The following is an 18,135-nucleotide window of genomic DNA, read 5'->3' as shown; positions in this document are numbered from 1 at the left end:
GTAGAAGAATTCCCACCGCTTCCATTAGATGGAACATTTATGCCTACCCCAAATGGTTCATAAAATACTGCAGATTAAACACGCTTCTCAGAAAAGAGCTACTTCTGAAGTTCTGTGCCTCAAACTGAGAAGTGGCCAGAGTAAGAGTCGTGGTAATGTTGGGGCAGAAGAGCTCTAAAAGGGGATAAGAAAGGAAGGTAGGTCTGAGCCTTACCATTGAGATGTGGCATACTCTACCCATTTGCTCCAAGTTGAGTAGAATATAATGGCAGCAAAGGATTCAAGGGCTCTTTGAGCTCCAAAATACCTCCCTACAGCTTTGCTGACAAGTATAAATCAGAGGATTTATTTCAGTTAGGTTCTCAGTTCACCATGCCACAGTAAGTGCTGCTTCTGTCAACAGGCCAAGCAAAATATTATTGAGAGTCTCTTGATCTTCTGTGAGGATGTTTTACTATGGTGTCTAGACAACCATAAGAGACTGGAATTTTTCAGGTTTTGCCAGTCACTGTGTGAAACAGACAGTCTTGAGCTAAAAATCACCACTATTTTTATACCCTATACAGAGAGAAGTGAGGTAACCTAAACAAACATCCCTCATTATTTTTTATTATTTTAAAGCAGGGAAGTTCAGTAATTTAGAGAAGGGAAAGAAACTGCAGAATGGCAAGAACACAAAACAAGAGGGAAAAGGCATTCAAGAGGAGCAGTCAACTGGAGAGGATATGCAGAAGCTCAATGATATGGACACAAATAGAAAGATGAGGAAACGGGTGAAAAATATGGAAAAAATGGGGTCCAGCACAGTGGCAGGAAGGCAAAAGAATGGGTTACATGCAGTGGAAGAGTAAAAGCCTGAAAGAATGAAAGGAGAGGAAAGAACAAGCCAGCAGCTACCCATGACAATTTATGCTTCTTAAAGGAATCTTCTTTCAGAAAAGCCTGAGAAGAGGAATGTCTTTTTACTAGTACCTATCTGCAATTGAATTTCTATGTTCAGATACTCCCACACATACTCATTTGTGACGGAGATGTGGCAAAATGCAACAATGAAAAAATGCTCACTGTTGTCAGGCAAGTATTTTTCTTGCTTTCTTATTTATTCCTACAACAAACAATATTTAGTAAAGCTCTGGTCAGTGGCTCTACGTTTTGGGGAAAGAACTCTTACAGTGTTTTTTGGTTTCAGGGTGAAGGAATGAATGAAAACCGCAACCACAAGTGTTTCCTTATGGAGCTTCTTCAACAGTTATGATCTATCCCACCTCTTCTCCAGCTCCATAATCCCACATCAAGGAAGACTGATGAACTCTCAAGAGGATCCAGACTGCTCAAAGACTTGTGGGGGTTCTCAGGAAAGGGAACACCTGAAGCCTGATAACAGCTTTACTGAAGAGAGGTAGGTAGTGTCTCAAAAAACAGTGAACCAACTCAGCCTGCCCTAAGCAAAGTCAAATGATACAGCTGTTAAAACACCAGCACCTACTTTATGCTGACCTCTACAGCTAGCAGCAATGGAGCCACACAAACAATATGAACAAGAGAACATTTTCATCAGAGAAAAAAAAAATAGTCAGGAAATTAATTACATGAGGAAGGATGCTTTCAGAAGGCTTCACAATTTGGAAATCATGTCCAGAGGCTATGGGTAGGAGAAAGCCAGAGTGGTCAGGTTAGGATCAGAACCTTAGAAAGGATGATGACTGATAAACAGGGTGTGGGACTTGTGATTTTGCACTTGGCCAAGATAAGTGGCTCAGTCCTCAGGTGGTTCCACCAAAGATAAGAAAAGGCGGTACTGTATTCCTACAGTACGTTTTCACCTCTGCGACTTCGTTGTAAAAAGATAAATAAAACCAATAAAATTTAAGACCAGGTTAAGACTGCTTAAGTTATGCTTCTTGCATAACAGCTCTTAACAGCCAAGGATCTTCATTTTCAGAGTCACCTGCTCTGTCCTGTCCCCTTAGCCGTGCCAGCTAAGCTGGCTTTGAAGACCCTGAGAATTCTTTTTTGTGAAAAGGAGTCCACTGATCATCCAGGGGAATTTTCTAGAAATTTTATACTTCTGGCTAATCTCCTGATAGGTACAGAACAAATTAATTATCAGCAACAGCAAATTTATAAATGCCCAATACATTTTGACTAAAAACATTTCAACTGATAAATGTTGCCTGTTGTCTCAATACGCAGATGTTCAGTGTATCATGCACTCATTCAATATGTACAGAATGAAGCAATGAACCGGTGCATATATATAACTGAGCAGACCTTGTCTAAAGTACAAAGATAATTTTCTGTCTGATGCCTTTCAGCATTTCAGCTGGAATCCTTTTGTACACTTTGATAAACAAGAAAATTATATGACTTTATTAAATAGTAATTGAGTTATACATTGAACTAACTCACAAGAAATCTACATATTTTAAATAATTAAGCATAGAAATTAATGGCTCTTGTGTAAGCTCCTTTCCTAACCAGCATTAACTGTAAAACATTTACTGCAGCACAAATTACAGCATTGTACAGTCATTAATGCATTTCAAATTTTAAACTGATTGAAGTTTAGCAGTAGGGATAAAAAAATCATTGTAATAATAGTCTGCCCTGAATATTTTATGGAAATCAGAGGCATTTACTAACTGCAAGCTCTGTATGCAAGCAAGAAAGTTAATGTGACTATAAAAAAAAGCATTAATGTGACTTACCACGGAGGCTGCCTCATAAAAATGCTAAGTCAAATTAAAAACAAAATGTAAAAAATCTGTGGCTCATTAAATTGGATAGATTGCTATGAGGAACAGGGAGGACATGTGCATTTATGCCTGTCTACAACATAATTTTCTTTTCTGGTTGTTGTTTTGGTTTTGCTTTTGCTTTTGGTTTTTGTAATTTCAAAGTATCACTGTTGTACAATGCCTATTTCCAAGAAAAAGCCACTGCACTGGTGATAGGTTTGCATGCGTGTGTGTGCCTGTGACTTCTGTCATCAAAAAAGTAATGGAATTAAAAAGAAACTGGTAGCAATATACATATGAAACGGTTGGGAATATTACAAAAATATGTATTTTTTCCTTCAGCTGATAATATTGTAGCCTCAAGCTTCTAAGCAATTAGTTCCTCTCTTCAGAAAATGATGAATTTCTAATAAGATTTCACGCCATTGTACATCGATGACATCTAACTGCCCCAACAGGCACTGCAAAAGGTGCTTCTAGATTTTGACCTTATATGCAGCAGTCTGCTTTACTGGTAGGAAATGCACTAACGCTAGTGCAAAGGCAAAGCTGCCTTAGCTGCAACAGCTCATTTATCTTTATACATAAACAGCTACAAAAATAAAGGACAGCATGTCATCATACAAGGTTTTTTCTTCTTCTTTCTCCCTACTTTGGTCATTCACTTCATTTATTTCCCATGTTTTTAAGCATCTAATTTATTCATTTATTTAAATGACAGATTATTAAGACCATTTGCATTCTGAAATTAACCAATCAGCTCCCATTCAGCCACATCTTTTTTAATTCCATGCCTGTTCCAAAACTAAGCCTTCTCTTGGGTACAGCTGGGTCCTAAGGGCTAAACCGTGACAAAGTAAATGCAAAAGCCCTGAAACATCTGTCCTGGTTCAGTCACTCCTATCTGAGCATCAGTACACCTACACTTCATCCTGCAGTGAGTTAGGCAACGGCTTTCCTGGTGCCAAGTACCATTTGCCGATTTCATGTTTTGCAATGTATTCATTGTACTAAAAGCAAACCGAAAGAAATTCACCATGTGCTCAAAGAAAGAGGCTGCAAGGTCTATCATCATCCTAGTTCCCCACTGCCATTAGTGTATCCTGGCTAACGTGATTCAGCACTCTAACAATACACACTAACAGCAACAAGGGTTCTCATTTCTTACTATAAAGTGCGATTTTATCTCCTATTATGTGGGGAATAAACTTATGTTCTGTAAAATCTCTACATACAAGAAACAAGATGATCTTCCATTCTTCAGCACACTCCTTGTCTGCTTTGACAACACACAGTGATACGATCTATATGTCTATGTTTTAAATACAGAGAGCTTTTTAATCCTAAAAGTTGTCAGCAAAAAAAATGGACAACAGTTTTAGCTCACAATGCACAGCTGATATTCAGCATTTCACGTTTATACTCTTTGGCAAGTTCATAATTTTCTTGAAAGCGATTCAGAGCATAATAGCAGGAGCGCTGCCATACCTAATATTCCGTGCAGCTTTCTCTTTAATTAAGGGCTGGCCTTTTTCTTCCTTTTTTAGCCAATAGCAAAACCAAGACATTGAATTTATCACTAACTTCTAAGACCTCAGATTACTCAAATCTAGATCTGAAAAACTATGGAGTGCCTCATCCCATCTCCAGTATCATACTTTTCCAAATCATAGCAAGATCTCAAAATTCACATTCTATTATCTCTAGAACTCATTTTATAGTTTGGGTGGGGAGGTTACACTGCAAGCTGTGCAACGACAATTAAACTACTATATTTGAATGGAATATGTTTTAAAGTGAGGCTGTTCCCTTACAAGAATTTTCTACTATGCTTCTGGATTTGCTACCTTCCTGTTCAACTTCTTACAATATACTGTTCACAGAATGTGGTGCCAACCAAGAAATACGTAGGTTTGGGGTTTGGGTTTGTTTGTTTAAACCTTAAACCAATATCCTTATAATTAAATGTACCTTTGTTGTCACTTTCGTAAGTCCAAATTCTGCTGAAACAGTTGTACTAGTCTAGGCTCTAATACTCACATTTCCAGTTGCAATTACTGTTACATAGAATATATTCAATATTATTTAGGTTCCTACCAGTGCAATGGGAGTCCAACCATTACATTAATACCATGTCTTATAGGTTACAAAAACCAAAGCACCAGCTCATAGTCTACTGGATTTGCTCTAAGTGGTGAACTGAAATCTCACAGAAAGAGCTTTCAACTTTAAGAAATACTTTAATCATCCCGATTTGAGAGGATTATGACATGGATCAGTTATAATATGAATGGCATGCTGGTGAAATTCTCAGTGTATTAAAACAAAACATCCAAAGTAAATACATGGCTAGCCCAACTAAACTCTGTTGAAAGATTAAGTTAAGCTTTAAACAGGCTATGAGTATAATTCTTCAGATGTTAAGTCCCAGGAAACAATCTCTTTCAAACAGTCTGAGACTCAAAGGAGAGAAGATTCCACATAACTGCTAAATTGGCAGGGACAAGGACAGCAAAGAATATGGGATATATTTTCAACTATGAATATTTTCCCTTTATCTGTTTCAATAGTCTCAAAAACGTGCATGTGTAAACTCACCATAGAGTTTATTGGTTTCAGATTAAAATGAATTAGCCCACATCAGTGACAGATAAATGCAGCCAACTAGAATGCCAAGAGTGTTTTTTGTTGTCCATCAGGAAAATAAAATAAAATAAAAATCATAAGATGGTGATAAGTGCTTCCTTTGCCCAATCCAAAGCCTTTGAATTTGAAGGAATTTTTTTGAATAGATCTGCAAAGCCAACTGAGGAACTGTAATAAGCCTTCAGAGTAGACAGTGGAACTATGCTGATCAAAACAGTACTTGGGAGCAATCATTACCACTATGTTTGTGGAGCTGGCTTCTAGCTCTCCATCAAAAATCCATCTCCATTTCAAAATAAGACTTCTCACTCCAAAATGAAACTGAAAATGTCATAATTCAAGCAGTAATTATATACACAGTACATCCGATACTTCAGCATCTGGTCTATGCTAGATTTCTAATTTCACTGTCAACTGAGAGAATGGGCATCTCCAGACACACTTGTCTGTCTTTTACAGCTGAAGCCAAGCAGCCCAGTTTGAATTAATCCTCTAACCAGATCTGGAACGCTATCACGGTCAAGAAACAGGATTTACTGCATCTTTCTTCTTGCCATTGGGAAAGGGACTGAAACAGCCTCTCCAAACAGCCTTTTCTGAAGTTCTGTTCATGTCTTCTGAATGGACAAGGCAAAGGTGAGGCCAAGTACATTACAGCTGGAGTCTTTGCAAATAATCCTGCTGTGCAGAGTTTGAACACTATTAGCCTGAGCAGCACTTTGGCTAACAGTCAGTAATGCAGACAGACAACAGACATGCCAAGAAGTCTGGTGTGCTTGTGCCTGCTCTTTTCTTTTCACCCCACAAGGGCAGAGCTTATAGCTTGGCATTTGTGGGCAAAGGTAGGAAGAGAACAAAAGGGCCACTTGCACACTTCCCTCTCAGTTTTTGTTCCTCAAACATATGTTTGAAGCAGTCTTCAAAACACAGAAGTAAACTGGGAAGAAAGCAGCAATGCTCCTTTCCGCTAACTGAATCTACCTGAAATACCCCAGCTAATCAACTGTATGGTACTGAGGCAGGTTGTCCTGCCTCAGAGGGATGCTTCATCTCATACAGTCATCTTCAGGTGAAGCAGAAGGGCCTTAACATAGAATAAACTACCCCCATGACCAGCTTTTAAAGCCCTGTTATCATCCACTTCAGTCCCACTAGTCACCCAGCAGCTGCAGGAATCCATCTCACCCAGAGACCAGCTGACAAACCAGGACTGAGTTAAGGAAAGATCCTATTGACAGGGAGACATTTCACAGCACTGAGACCGTATATATTAGGAGAAGGGGAAGAGTTTGGAATAATACACAGAGCAAGAGCTTATATTCCGCCCTTTCAAGTTGGACTGGATGTTAACGCAGGTCTTCAGTATACGAAGAGGTACTGAAAATAACAGGTGAAGAAAAACAGTACTGTTAGAAAAAGACATGTACCCTCACCTGCCCTCTGGATCCTAACATGCTGTCCCAATAGTACAGGCTCGTTTTGCACTCAAAGAGGAACATGATGGGTCCTCAGCAGGCATGTACACAAAGCATGTAAGCACAGGAGAAGTACAAACATGCACACAGAATGTCTGAGTGCCAGTGTAAGCCATAGTCACTTATTTGTATTCTGAAACCCAGAGGCTCAGTACCTTTAACATTAATTTCAATTAAGTTTTTTGTTAAAATTAAATAACTGTTCATTAGTTATTAAACAAATTTTGTTCCACAGTTGTAGCACAGTATTCACATTAACTTGTAATGAATACTTAGAATGAAAAAAAAAAATCACAATATTCTTTGCTCTGTTGAGTTCTTGTCACACTTCTATTGTATTAATACAAAAGACACTGGAGTTGCTACTTTTGTTCAGAAGTCACAGTCCATTGGAAGTACACACAAGAACTTTTTAAAGAGCATTGGGACATACATTTAATTGATATGTTCAAAAGAATAACTTCATATTAGTCAGAAAAAAAGCTATATTTCACACTCACATAATGACTTGGGGGTAAAAACCACAAAGCTATGAATTATGATTTGAATAAAGTTTAAAGAAAACTCTTCAAGCTATGAAGATATATATGTGTATATATACACACACACACACACATATATAGTGATATTCGGTATTCTTTATGTGTACATAACACAACATCTTACCAATGTTTTAATGACCTCTGCTGTATGATCAGATGAGATTTTCAGAAAACTGGCTTCATCAATGTTTTTCCAAACCTTTATCACTGAAGTAGCACCCTATAAAGTATTTCAGTTTTCCATTTACCTACCCTTCTGCATTGTTTTCACTTTACCAACATTAACTGGATATCGCATCATCTTGATAGTCGTTTAGCTTTCTGCCTAGAAACTGACATTTTTAGAAACTATGAATATACAATGAATTCTTCATCAGTAAATCTTGCAACCCCACCAAACCACCCTTTTATTATTATTATTTATCTTTGCCATATTGATACATTGAAACAATTCTAGCAATGAGGAAAAAAATTATTTCCTCAGAAACAGGTTTATTTCCTTAGAAAGAAGTTAGATGCTCTCTATCTATTATACCCCTCATGCTTCATGAAAGTTACAAGAGAATCTAAATAACAAAACTTAATAACAAGAAAAGTTCCAAAATATTATTCACTATGAATTTTCACTACAAAAAGAAAGATAAAAAATGTGTACATACACTATTAACAGCTTCAGCTTCACAGATGGACAATCAGCAATGACACAGGTATGAAAGTATCACAGCACCCTACAGTATAAACTAGAAAGTTGCTGAAGGGTAACTGGTTCAGTCATTAGCAAACAGTAAAACTCTCCCTGATGCACCACCTCAACAGTATGGAAAGCACAGCAGACAGCAGTGACTCCCTACAGCAGTGGTATCCAACTCATTTTCACAGGGAGCCACAGCAGCCTCGTGGTTGCCTTCAAAGCACCAAATGTAATTTTAGGACTGTATGAAGGTAGGGGTAGTTACATTTATACAGTTCTAAAGTTACATTCAGCCCTTTGAAGGCAACCATGAGACTGATGTGACCCTGGTGAAAATGAGTTTGACACTCCTGTCCTACGGGGTGTCCCCCAAGGATTAAAAAAGACAAGTAGAAATGGAGTTGGGAATTTCTTCTGCAGATCATCTTCTTTAGTACAGCTCTCCATGGGGTTAATCAGAGCAAAGGTTGTCAAATACAGTCTGGCTTGGGCGACGAAGCCTTCCCTGCAACAGGACCATGACCACTGCAGGACACAGGTACAAGACGTGGGCTTAGCTTAGAGATTTGCTTGAAGACCTGCCCAGTCAGGATACTGATTTCTGCAAAGTGCAGAAATGAAGTTTATAATGGCAGGCTGAAATCCAACTTCAGTAGCAGCTGTGTTTGGGAACACTTAGACCACAACAATGAGATTGTTGCTTGACGTACAGGAAGTTGGAAATAGCACCAGACAGGCCACCTGATGAATCTGGTGCCTCAGATGACATACCTGAACACGTATTTTCCAAAGAACACTGCAAATTATGATCCTCGCACTTCCTGTTCTTATTTCAAGATGTAGTCCATGGAAACGAGATGAGCAGACAAGTTAAACCCAAGCAGCCTACTGAGCCACAAACAGGCTGTAGGATAGGGACATGTTAGGTCATTTGGGTATTACAATATTTTCAGTCTTTGCATATTTCTAACATTTATATCTTTCTTGCTTCTTTGGAATGCTAGAGGTCACCTTAGCATGTTAAAAGAAGCAGGCAGAGAAGCTAGTCACAACCTGATCTGCTTGAAAGGGCAAACTGGTTTGTTTGTTTGGTCAGCAAGGAAACACAGTAGTGAGACTATGCCACTGTGAATTTTTTTTTCTGTTAGAGAAAGGTCAAAACTGAGCCAGGTGACTCTCCTCTGATGTACCATAAAAACAATGCCAATGCTAATGAGGGCAGAATGTTTCAGGCTTCACTTATTTCAACTCATCTACTTCTTTCTCAGATCCCCCCTGACAGAGTTGTAGTCAGTGGGACTGTAAAGCTGATTTGACTGCTGAGGCTCTCTAGGGAAAGTTTTCCGAGGGGACTGCTCTGCTACTTACCTCTGTCCTAAAATGTACATCAATCAGCTAAGAATTTCCACTTCCCATCTGCAGATAGATAATTTGTTGGAAATACTTAATCAGGCTCCTGTGCTATATTTAACTCAATTGATAGTCCCACAGGTGACAAATACTCAGTTAATGAGAAATAAAGAAACAAACTTGATGGGAAAACAATCTATCAAGTCACAGAATAATAAGCCTTTGGCAGTAAGCTGAACATCATCTCAAATCACACAGCAGTTCAGTCTCTTCAAATAATATAAGACAGAAATACAGTGTAATGCTGACCTCTGCAACCCTACATTTGTATGGTCCACTGGCTTTCTGTCAAGGACAGCCTTTGTCACAGAGGGCTGGCAGGGCAAGAGGACACTGAAGCTGCAGCACTCCACACTGACAGCTCACAGCTCCTACAGCCTGCCTGGCCTATGCTTCAGGTCACTCCATCTTCAGGTGTGACCAGAAAAAACACCTGGGAGACAACTGCATAGAAGATGTCCCTTTGGGGTCAGTATAGCACATTTTCTTTGAACTACTTCACTACAAGCTACGTATGTTCTGACTACAGTGGAGCTCCCACACAGGGTCAGACATGAGTGAAAAGACCTTTAGTCTGATTTTTCAGGAGTTGTCCTCCTTCTCCAAATTTTGCCTGCAAGTGCCACAGTCTCTCACAGGCAGACAAATATTGGCAAAAAAGTGCAAAAGCAATTTAAGAATCCTTCATATCCAACATGGAGATGGTTATTTCCTAGTGCTTTCAACTCTCCAGAGGGAAGCCTGCTGTTCATTTACATGGGAATGAACAATAAAAAGGAATATACAGTGACAGATTTTGGTTACCAAACATAGGACGGTGTGTTAACTCCTTTTTTACATACCTAGGATTCAATTAAAAAAATAAAGTCTACACACATAAAACCTGGAAAAGTTTTCTGAGTAACCTACAATATACTGTTAGTATATTACTCGAGAATAGTTCCAGCCATACAACTACCATCACACTAATAATTTAAAAAAAAAAAAAGAAAATGCTGCTTTCTCCAGAGATTCTAAAAGGGTACATTTAGACAACTGTAACTATAAGGCTAGACATTTCCTATATCCCTGAAAGGCATTGTTGCATCCTAGGGAAATGTATATACGAAGTGCATTGAAGCACTCAATTTCAAAGTAATTGAGTAGTGTTAGGTACTACTAATGGTCTTATAGGTGCATTTTAATGTTTAATGTTAATGATGAAATACATGCTTCTTGTTTCTTGAACACTAGACCTCAAATGCCATTCATTTACAGAAGGACATTTCTGCTTCTGTTTAAATGGTGGCACACACCTCTTGCCACTGCAGGTCAAAAGAAACCTCATGTTTTGCCAACAGCATCAGCTCTTGTAAAAATGTTGAGCATCTCTACCAGTCTGTTAGAACTCAGCCTGTTCAGAAAATAAACCACATACAGAGGCTGAATTACCCTCACTTACAATGAGATACACCTATTTCAGAATATGGTTCAGATATATTGCTTGGCTGATATAACTAAACCTATTGCAGCAAGCACAGCTGTACCTCTTTCAGAGAGAGGAAAAAATCTAAAACAAAACTCTGTGGATTGATCTGGATGAACAAATATTGGGGAATTTCACTGGGGAAAGATATGTCTGCAGATGTTCACAAGTCTGTAATTGTCACTGTGGTTGTCATAAAGACTTTCAAGATCATGCGATGGTTTGTTTTTCATGCTTGGCAAAAGAAAACAATTATCACTGGCTTATCTCCTCCTCAACACAGATACACTTGAGAGCAGGGATTGCACCCCAGCAGAAATCCATTACAGGGCTCTGGATTTCTCATCCCATACTGTTGTCTGAATTCAGCTTAGAGATTTCATCTCCCTCAGCAACTGCCTGTACGACCAGCTAGGTCTACCTAGACTTGCAGAACAAAGAGTATACACATCAAACCACCTATTTCCACTTCTGCTAGCAGATCTTCATACATGGAGGACAAATAGAGGTGCACAGAAAGAACTGGGAGCTTCTCCCGACATACACTTTAGGTCAAATCAGAGAACTGGCTGCCTTGAGCAGCTTCTCCTAGTTGGGCAAGACTCACCAAACATGGAAAAGCTGAAGTGAGAATCTAAGTCATTGCTGCTTAGTGGATTTCCAACCATTTCTGTCAGTAGGTGGAGCACCAATAGCACTAAATATGGAGAGGTGAATACCTCCCCATACTTTGCTGTCTAGCAAAGTAAGAGTCACTGCCTGCCGAAAGGACAGAGAAACTGTTGCTGCTTTTAGCACTCTTCCCTCCACTGAGAAATCAAAGAAAGCAATTGGAAACCTCTGAAAGTGTAAGTCAAGGCTGACACAGGGGAAATTTCTCTTAAGCAAGAGGTATCCCTTTCCTTCCAGGAAACATCTGTAGAACTTTTACTCACAAAAATCCTCAGGCCAGAAAAGACATCATATAGAAAAATCACCATAATGGTACTATACCTATCAGAAAAAGTTATGTGGCTTGGCTTTTCTTAATGTAAGAGGTCTGACTAAGATCTATCTCATCATCAGTAGAGGTCCAGAGCAGTTCAGTACCCTGAACAGGAGACTAGATCAGAACATGTAGATTTTGAGCTCTATATAAAGAATTCTCTACTGGCATTTCCCAACAGAAGTCAACACATCTGTTTCAAAATAAAGAAAACATATCAAAGATTGAAGGTATCCAGAGTGGACAACTGCCTAAATGTAAAAGCCTTTCCTTGCATTCTTTATGTCTTACATAATGAGTCTGAGCCTTCAAAAATGTTAAGTGAAGCCCCCTCTGAGAGGTCAGGTCTGGTAGTCTCTCTCTCATTTCTCTCTCTCTCACTCTTAGCATGCATCACTCAATCTGTAAAAAGTAGTGATATGCCATGATGACTTCAAGAATAATATATTCAGTCATTTCACAAGTTATAAAGGGTAAATGTTTCCAGTCACTTTCATTATAATATAATCATGTTTCTTCAATAAGAAAAAAAAAACCTTGACCAAAAGAGAGTTGTCTAAAATTACGTCCATTTATCAGCAAAAGGACAGAATGGTATTTGAATCAAGACTAAAATAAACCTGAAATTCAACAAGCTAACTCTTGAAAATACAATTAGATTACAGAAGCATATATTTCATTGATCTTTTAAAACTCAAATTTATAAAACTGCTCCTGACTCAAAGTAAATTTACAGCTCACGATTCTAGACAAACAGAGGTACAAAACTGTGCTGTTGGATGACATATACTAAAGTTTTAGACTGTGATTTGTTATTGCAAAATTATAAACATTTAAACAGCAGTGAGAAGATGCATCAGATGCTATGAAATGTATAATTTATTTCTCCTGGCAGACATTAATTGGTCTGTATTAATGACTTTTGGAACTATTACTAATGAGGAAAATTAGCCATCCCTGCACGGCAGCAATATCTGTGAGGGGACAGTCTTCTAGCCATTCAAAAAGTGGGAGGAGGGGCAATACCACCCCATAAGAGAAGAAAAGCATTTTTTCAAGGAGAATGTTTATCACTACATTTCTAAATTGCTGCCACAGCACAGTGGGGGAGAAATTCTAGAAGTGCCTCCAGCAGCTCTGCTGTATGATTAGACTCAGCAGGTATCAGCTAACTGGAGTTCATGCCTGTGTTATTCACCCAGAGTCTATTCATTTTGTTATACAGAACCAGGTGCTAACCAGTGATCCTCAGGGACAGCATGGTGTCCTCTGAGCAGACCACCTCCTTTTCTTCACTTTTTTGCAGGGCAGAACAGTGGGAAAATGGTCAAAATATGTTTTCTGCTTTTGTCAAAAGCATAAAGATAGGACCGTATTAGTTTAACTTCCAAGGTATACTAAAAATCATATACAGCCTTCCATGGCATGCAAATTAAGTCAGGAATGTAATGGCTATGCACAGGTACATTTCTTAAGCAGAAAGAACTTCTGTAAATTCAGTTAGCCAGAGTAAATGGACAATTCAAGAACTATACAAGCATATGATTTCACTTTTTTAACTGAAGATCAAAAGCCACTATGCCACAATAGTGTTTATTTCAATACTGACCATTATCTAGAAGGACTCCTGTGGAAGCTGTTACTCTCACTGTCTGTCTCACTTTCACAGAGTTGTTAGAAAAGTGTCGTCTGGACATAGAACCCTCTGGGTTCTGGATTTTTTTGTCTTTTCCTTTGAGAAGCTGAGGTGAAGAACTGTTTTCTCTGGGGTCACTGGATCCAACGGTAGATTTAGACTGCCAATCACTTCCCTGAAAAGAAGTGTACATAATGTCCACTGATGAAAATTACAGAGTTTGTTTTTTAAATCTCAATATTTTTTCAACCTTTTCATACTGAGGATTGGCATCAGGTGTTAGAGAAGCATATTAATTTTCAATCAGTACAGTTAAGTGATGTCTTTAACTATCCAGAAAACTGTAACTATCTCATCAGCTTACTATATGATCCAACTGATTAAATGCTCCTCAACAACTCTCAGAAAAAAATAACACATTTACTTTAAGGAAATCATGTTTCATTTGATGAAAAGAATGGCTAGGTGAATCTACATATGCATGCGTATGACATACAGTTATATCTCAAATATACATGTGTGGAAAGTCACAAAATGTAACATATATAACTTGTGAATAATTCATTGCCTACGTAAATGAGACACGGGCATTAATCTTAGCGTCCAAAGCAGTTGGAAGAATATGACAGTTTTCATGTGGCAGTAAAACTGACTGCCAAGCGGACAGGAAGAAAGGAGTCTGCCAACACATCACCTCTGAATCACCACCAAGAACATTAACCACTTCCGCTGCTTGCAATGTGATGCATCTAGAAACAACCAGAAACCTGTTCCTTATTTTTACATCTTTGATGTATGTACGATCCTGGGTGTACTAGCCAGAGATTTTACTATTTATACACCTTTTTTTCAGTCTAAATCTGTTCACAAACAACAGCATAAAAACCTGAACAGTATACAGCAGCCCTTTAGGGTGCTGTTTATATCGTTCTAGGCTGCGTAAAGACTTAACCAATTGAGCACCCTCATTGTTGCCTCTCATTAGAGGCTGTCAGCCTCCTACTTTTGCCAGTTAATACCAGGTATAGTATCTTCCTAATCCAGATCTAGTAAAGCACTCCATGTAACAATGAAATACTCGAGCAGACAGGGCAGAAAACCTGACCAGTACCTGGAACTATTCACCTTATCACAGACACAGACTTAATCGAATCACAGAAGATGGACATATTCTACTTTGTTGTTTTGCTTAGTGTGGCTGCATTAACAATTCATGCCATTTTAGAACTTGCCCACCAGAAAGGCCTTTAATTCTGTCATGATCATGGACAATACTTTTCACCTCACTGCTAAAGGTAATACTATACAAAATTAAAATCTTAAAAAAAAAAAAAGTCCTGAATAAATTCCCACATCTCTTTAAAAAGTCCTGCATACATGACTACATTTTTATGTGTTTCTTCTAGTTTTCACATAATCAGTAGAAATTAGTTCTATTTAAAATATCTTATTTAAATAGTACCTAGCTTTTACCATCTAATCTACCATTTATCTATGAATACCATCAAATCTACCACTTATCCTTTCTCTATAAAGAGAAAGGAGGGCACAGCAATATTTCAGTCTCTTCAAATTCAAACTGGAGACTGTTACTCCCAAAAAATAATAGTAAAAAAGTGTAGATATCGAATTGAAGTAAACAACTGCATGTATGTTCCTTACTGAGGTTTATCTTCGACTGAATTTCAGAGTGGAACAGACACTTGTATTTGTATTGTTTATTATGTTTAGAGATTTTTTTGTTTCGTAAACAGTGTATGGACATGATCAATTACCACAATTATAATGACAGGCTGTGAGCCTGACTCTGTGACTCTGCTGCCTTGTACTTTTACAGTAAACTGCACTTGTACAGGATCAATGCAAACAGATACTTATATTCTGATTTGGCACTGTTTTAAATCAACAGTGGACTTATTTTGTACACATACAAATAACTGAACACTATATAAAGCAGCAGAGGCTCAAGCTCTGTATTTAGTGCTTAGCTAGGACAAAACACATCAGATAGGAAACGGTTTCAGGGCCCTATTCAGACCCAGCATACAGAAAGACGATTTTCTTAAGATGCTTTGTAAAAGGCTCTGTGTTTTTCATTTAGGTGTAAAATTTGAATAAATAATTAAAAAATACACAAAGATAGCTGACCAGGTTTATGTGAAAAACCTCAAGGTAACAGTTGATCTTTGCTGTGGAAGATTTTCTAAAAAATAAAGCAGCCATTACCCCAATAATATTTTCTCACATTTCTTTTGTCTAATTGACACTTCAAATAGCTACAGATTCATCAAGCTTTAATAAGCATACCACCAGGTAGCTGTAGATTTTTTCTCTTCTGATTTAATTAAAGCCCAAAGGACTTTCCATCTGCCAGAATCAAGCAAGACTAGAAACAAACTTTATTATGGCACTTGGTACTTACACTGCCTTTAGACTTTCGAGATCCCACAATCGGAGGGAGTACAGAGCCTTTGGACCTGTAGGAATAAGCCACATCTTAGAACTGTGTACACTGTCACTATCATAGATACTATGTATCTATAAACAAGTTGGATAACACCAAGTCAGCTATGGCAACAGAGTTAATGGGTTTCTGCATTGCATGTTTTTACTAAGAATCACTAGTTTTTGTTTACTAGACTACATCTAAATGCATAATCATTCACTTATTGAAACAAATGCACTACATTTCCCCACAATGCATACTTGATATACCAAAAATATTCAGAGCAGTATTCAATGAATTACTGTGTGAAAGATCCTTACAACTATTATAATGAAAAGTTCCAGCAATTTCAACAACTCTGTTTATATCAATTGATCAACATAGCTTCTCATTGTCCTTACATTCATTTTTTGCAAATGTTGTTTCCCAAAATATCTTCAAGTTATTTACAGTCTACAGTTGCTCACTTTAAAAAAAACAAAAACAAACACAAACAAACAAACAAACAAACAAACCCCTCCAGTTTATATGCAGAATATGGGACAAATTATCTAAAATACACCAATTTGAGCAACAAATTTCCATTTCTGTCCATTTATTTCAATGAAATGGCTCCCAATTTTCATGTTTTCTGTAGATATCAAAAGCTCAAGTTTCTCCTTACAGACACCCGGTTCAGGACTCTATTTAATGTGATAATTCTGGCCTACAAAAAATAGACCCAAACACAAAGCTTTCTTAAAAGAGTACATATTCCACAAAACATTACCAAGCAAGTATAGATTTAGACTGGGTTAGCTGCACCTAATCTCATTCAGCTGCACATGTTTATATGCGGTGGAGAGGAAGAAGGGGAAGCCAAGTCAAAGTAATCCTTTCTTCTTTTCTCTGACATTAATTTTGTGATGCATGATCAATGATATGTTTATGAGGTGAAATAGTCTTCTGAATTTTCATTTTCTGTTTTGTTTTTTGTTATCTCAACTTCCTCCGAAGTTGTCTATGAAGCTTTGCATCCATGCTAATTCATCCACCCATCCCTCATTCTTCAAATGATTATTTTGTACTGTACTTGTGGTACTTAGTAAACAAACTGACACACACAAGCCTGTGAGAATTATATCACACACTTATAGAACTTACCCCTGTGGCCTTCTTATTGTAGATTTGCTAAACAGCAGATCACCATACGGCAGCTTCTTAAATTTTTCTCTACCCACTGCAACATATATTTGTCCATTCTCCAAGTCTGATCCATTCTGAATGAGTTTTCCATCTAAAGTGTAAAGTCTGAAAAATATGAAAATGCTTAATATAATAAGCCTTAACATTCAGTTAGGTCTATTAAGAGCGCTGAAAGCTACATAAACCTAAACTCACTAAATCATGTTGAATTTCCAGATTTGAAACCAAATAAAGTACAGTGAAAGTCATACAACAATCGGTCGCTACATAAAAAACAAAGGACAAGACAGAACAAAATAATGACATAAATCACATGTTATATAAAACTAATGAAGTATGAAGCACCATGACAAATGAAATACTCTTATAATTTCTAAAATGAAATAAATTTATTTGTACTTAGAAGGTCTTCAGTGCCTTTCCCCTGACATGTTGGAAGGCATCTATTCCATGAGTTCCTGACCCTTCTCATACCAAGTTCCACTTCCCATCTGTGCTTTGGGCACTACGCAGTAATTTGGGAAGAACAGGGCATTCACAGCCCCATGACTGGAAACCCAGAACTTGTCCGCTTAATCCAGACCAAGCTGATAATTTTGCACTTATATTGCATAGATCAGAAGGCTGGAAGTAGCAGGAAATACAATAATACATTATAAAAAGACATTGTGTTTCTCAGGCATCTACAATACCAGTGATTAATATGTCTATAACAGCAGGTAGACTTTTACCACAATAATTTGTTAGTACTCCTTACCAAGAAGAAAGAAATTAATCAGGGACTTGGGCAGAGGAGGTGATTATATTATTTCTATGCTATTCCAATCACTTTACTGTCGCGTTTGTGATTTTATTTAAGGATGGTCCAAACAATGAGGAAGGAGATAACATTTCATAATAAATAAACTCTTTCTTA

General features: G+C 37.8%; 1 protein-coding gene across 1 annotated transcript in view; it reads right to left on the bottom strand.

The window, feature by feature from the left end:
- Positions 1-18,135, bottom strand: part of DCDC2 (doublecortin domain containing 2) — a gene marked incomplete at both ends in the record, with an annotated part of 67,829 nt that overhangs the window by 25,019 nt on the left and 24,675 nt on the right. The window contains 3 exons of the mRNA XM_080339108.1: positions 13,562-13,763; positions 16,011-16,065; positions 17,178-17,324. Coding sequence (XP_080195234.1) covers positions 13,562-13,763; positions 16,011-16,065; positions 17,178-17,324 — 404 coding nt within the window. The remainder of the gene's footprint in view (positions 1-13,561; positions 13,764-16,010; positions 16,066-17,177; positions 17,325-18,135) is intronic.

Source organism: Nesoenas mayeri (assembly GCF_963082525.1).
Source record: "Nesoenas mayeri genome assembly, chromosome: 2".
In the NCBI taxonomy this organism is placed as follows: domain Eukaryota; kingdom Metazoa; phylum Chordata; class Aves; order Columbiformes; family Columbidae; genus Nesoenas; species Nesoenas mayeri.
Note: the sequence above shows the minus strand (reverse complement) of the source record. Positions and strands in the feature narration are given on the sequence as shown.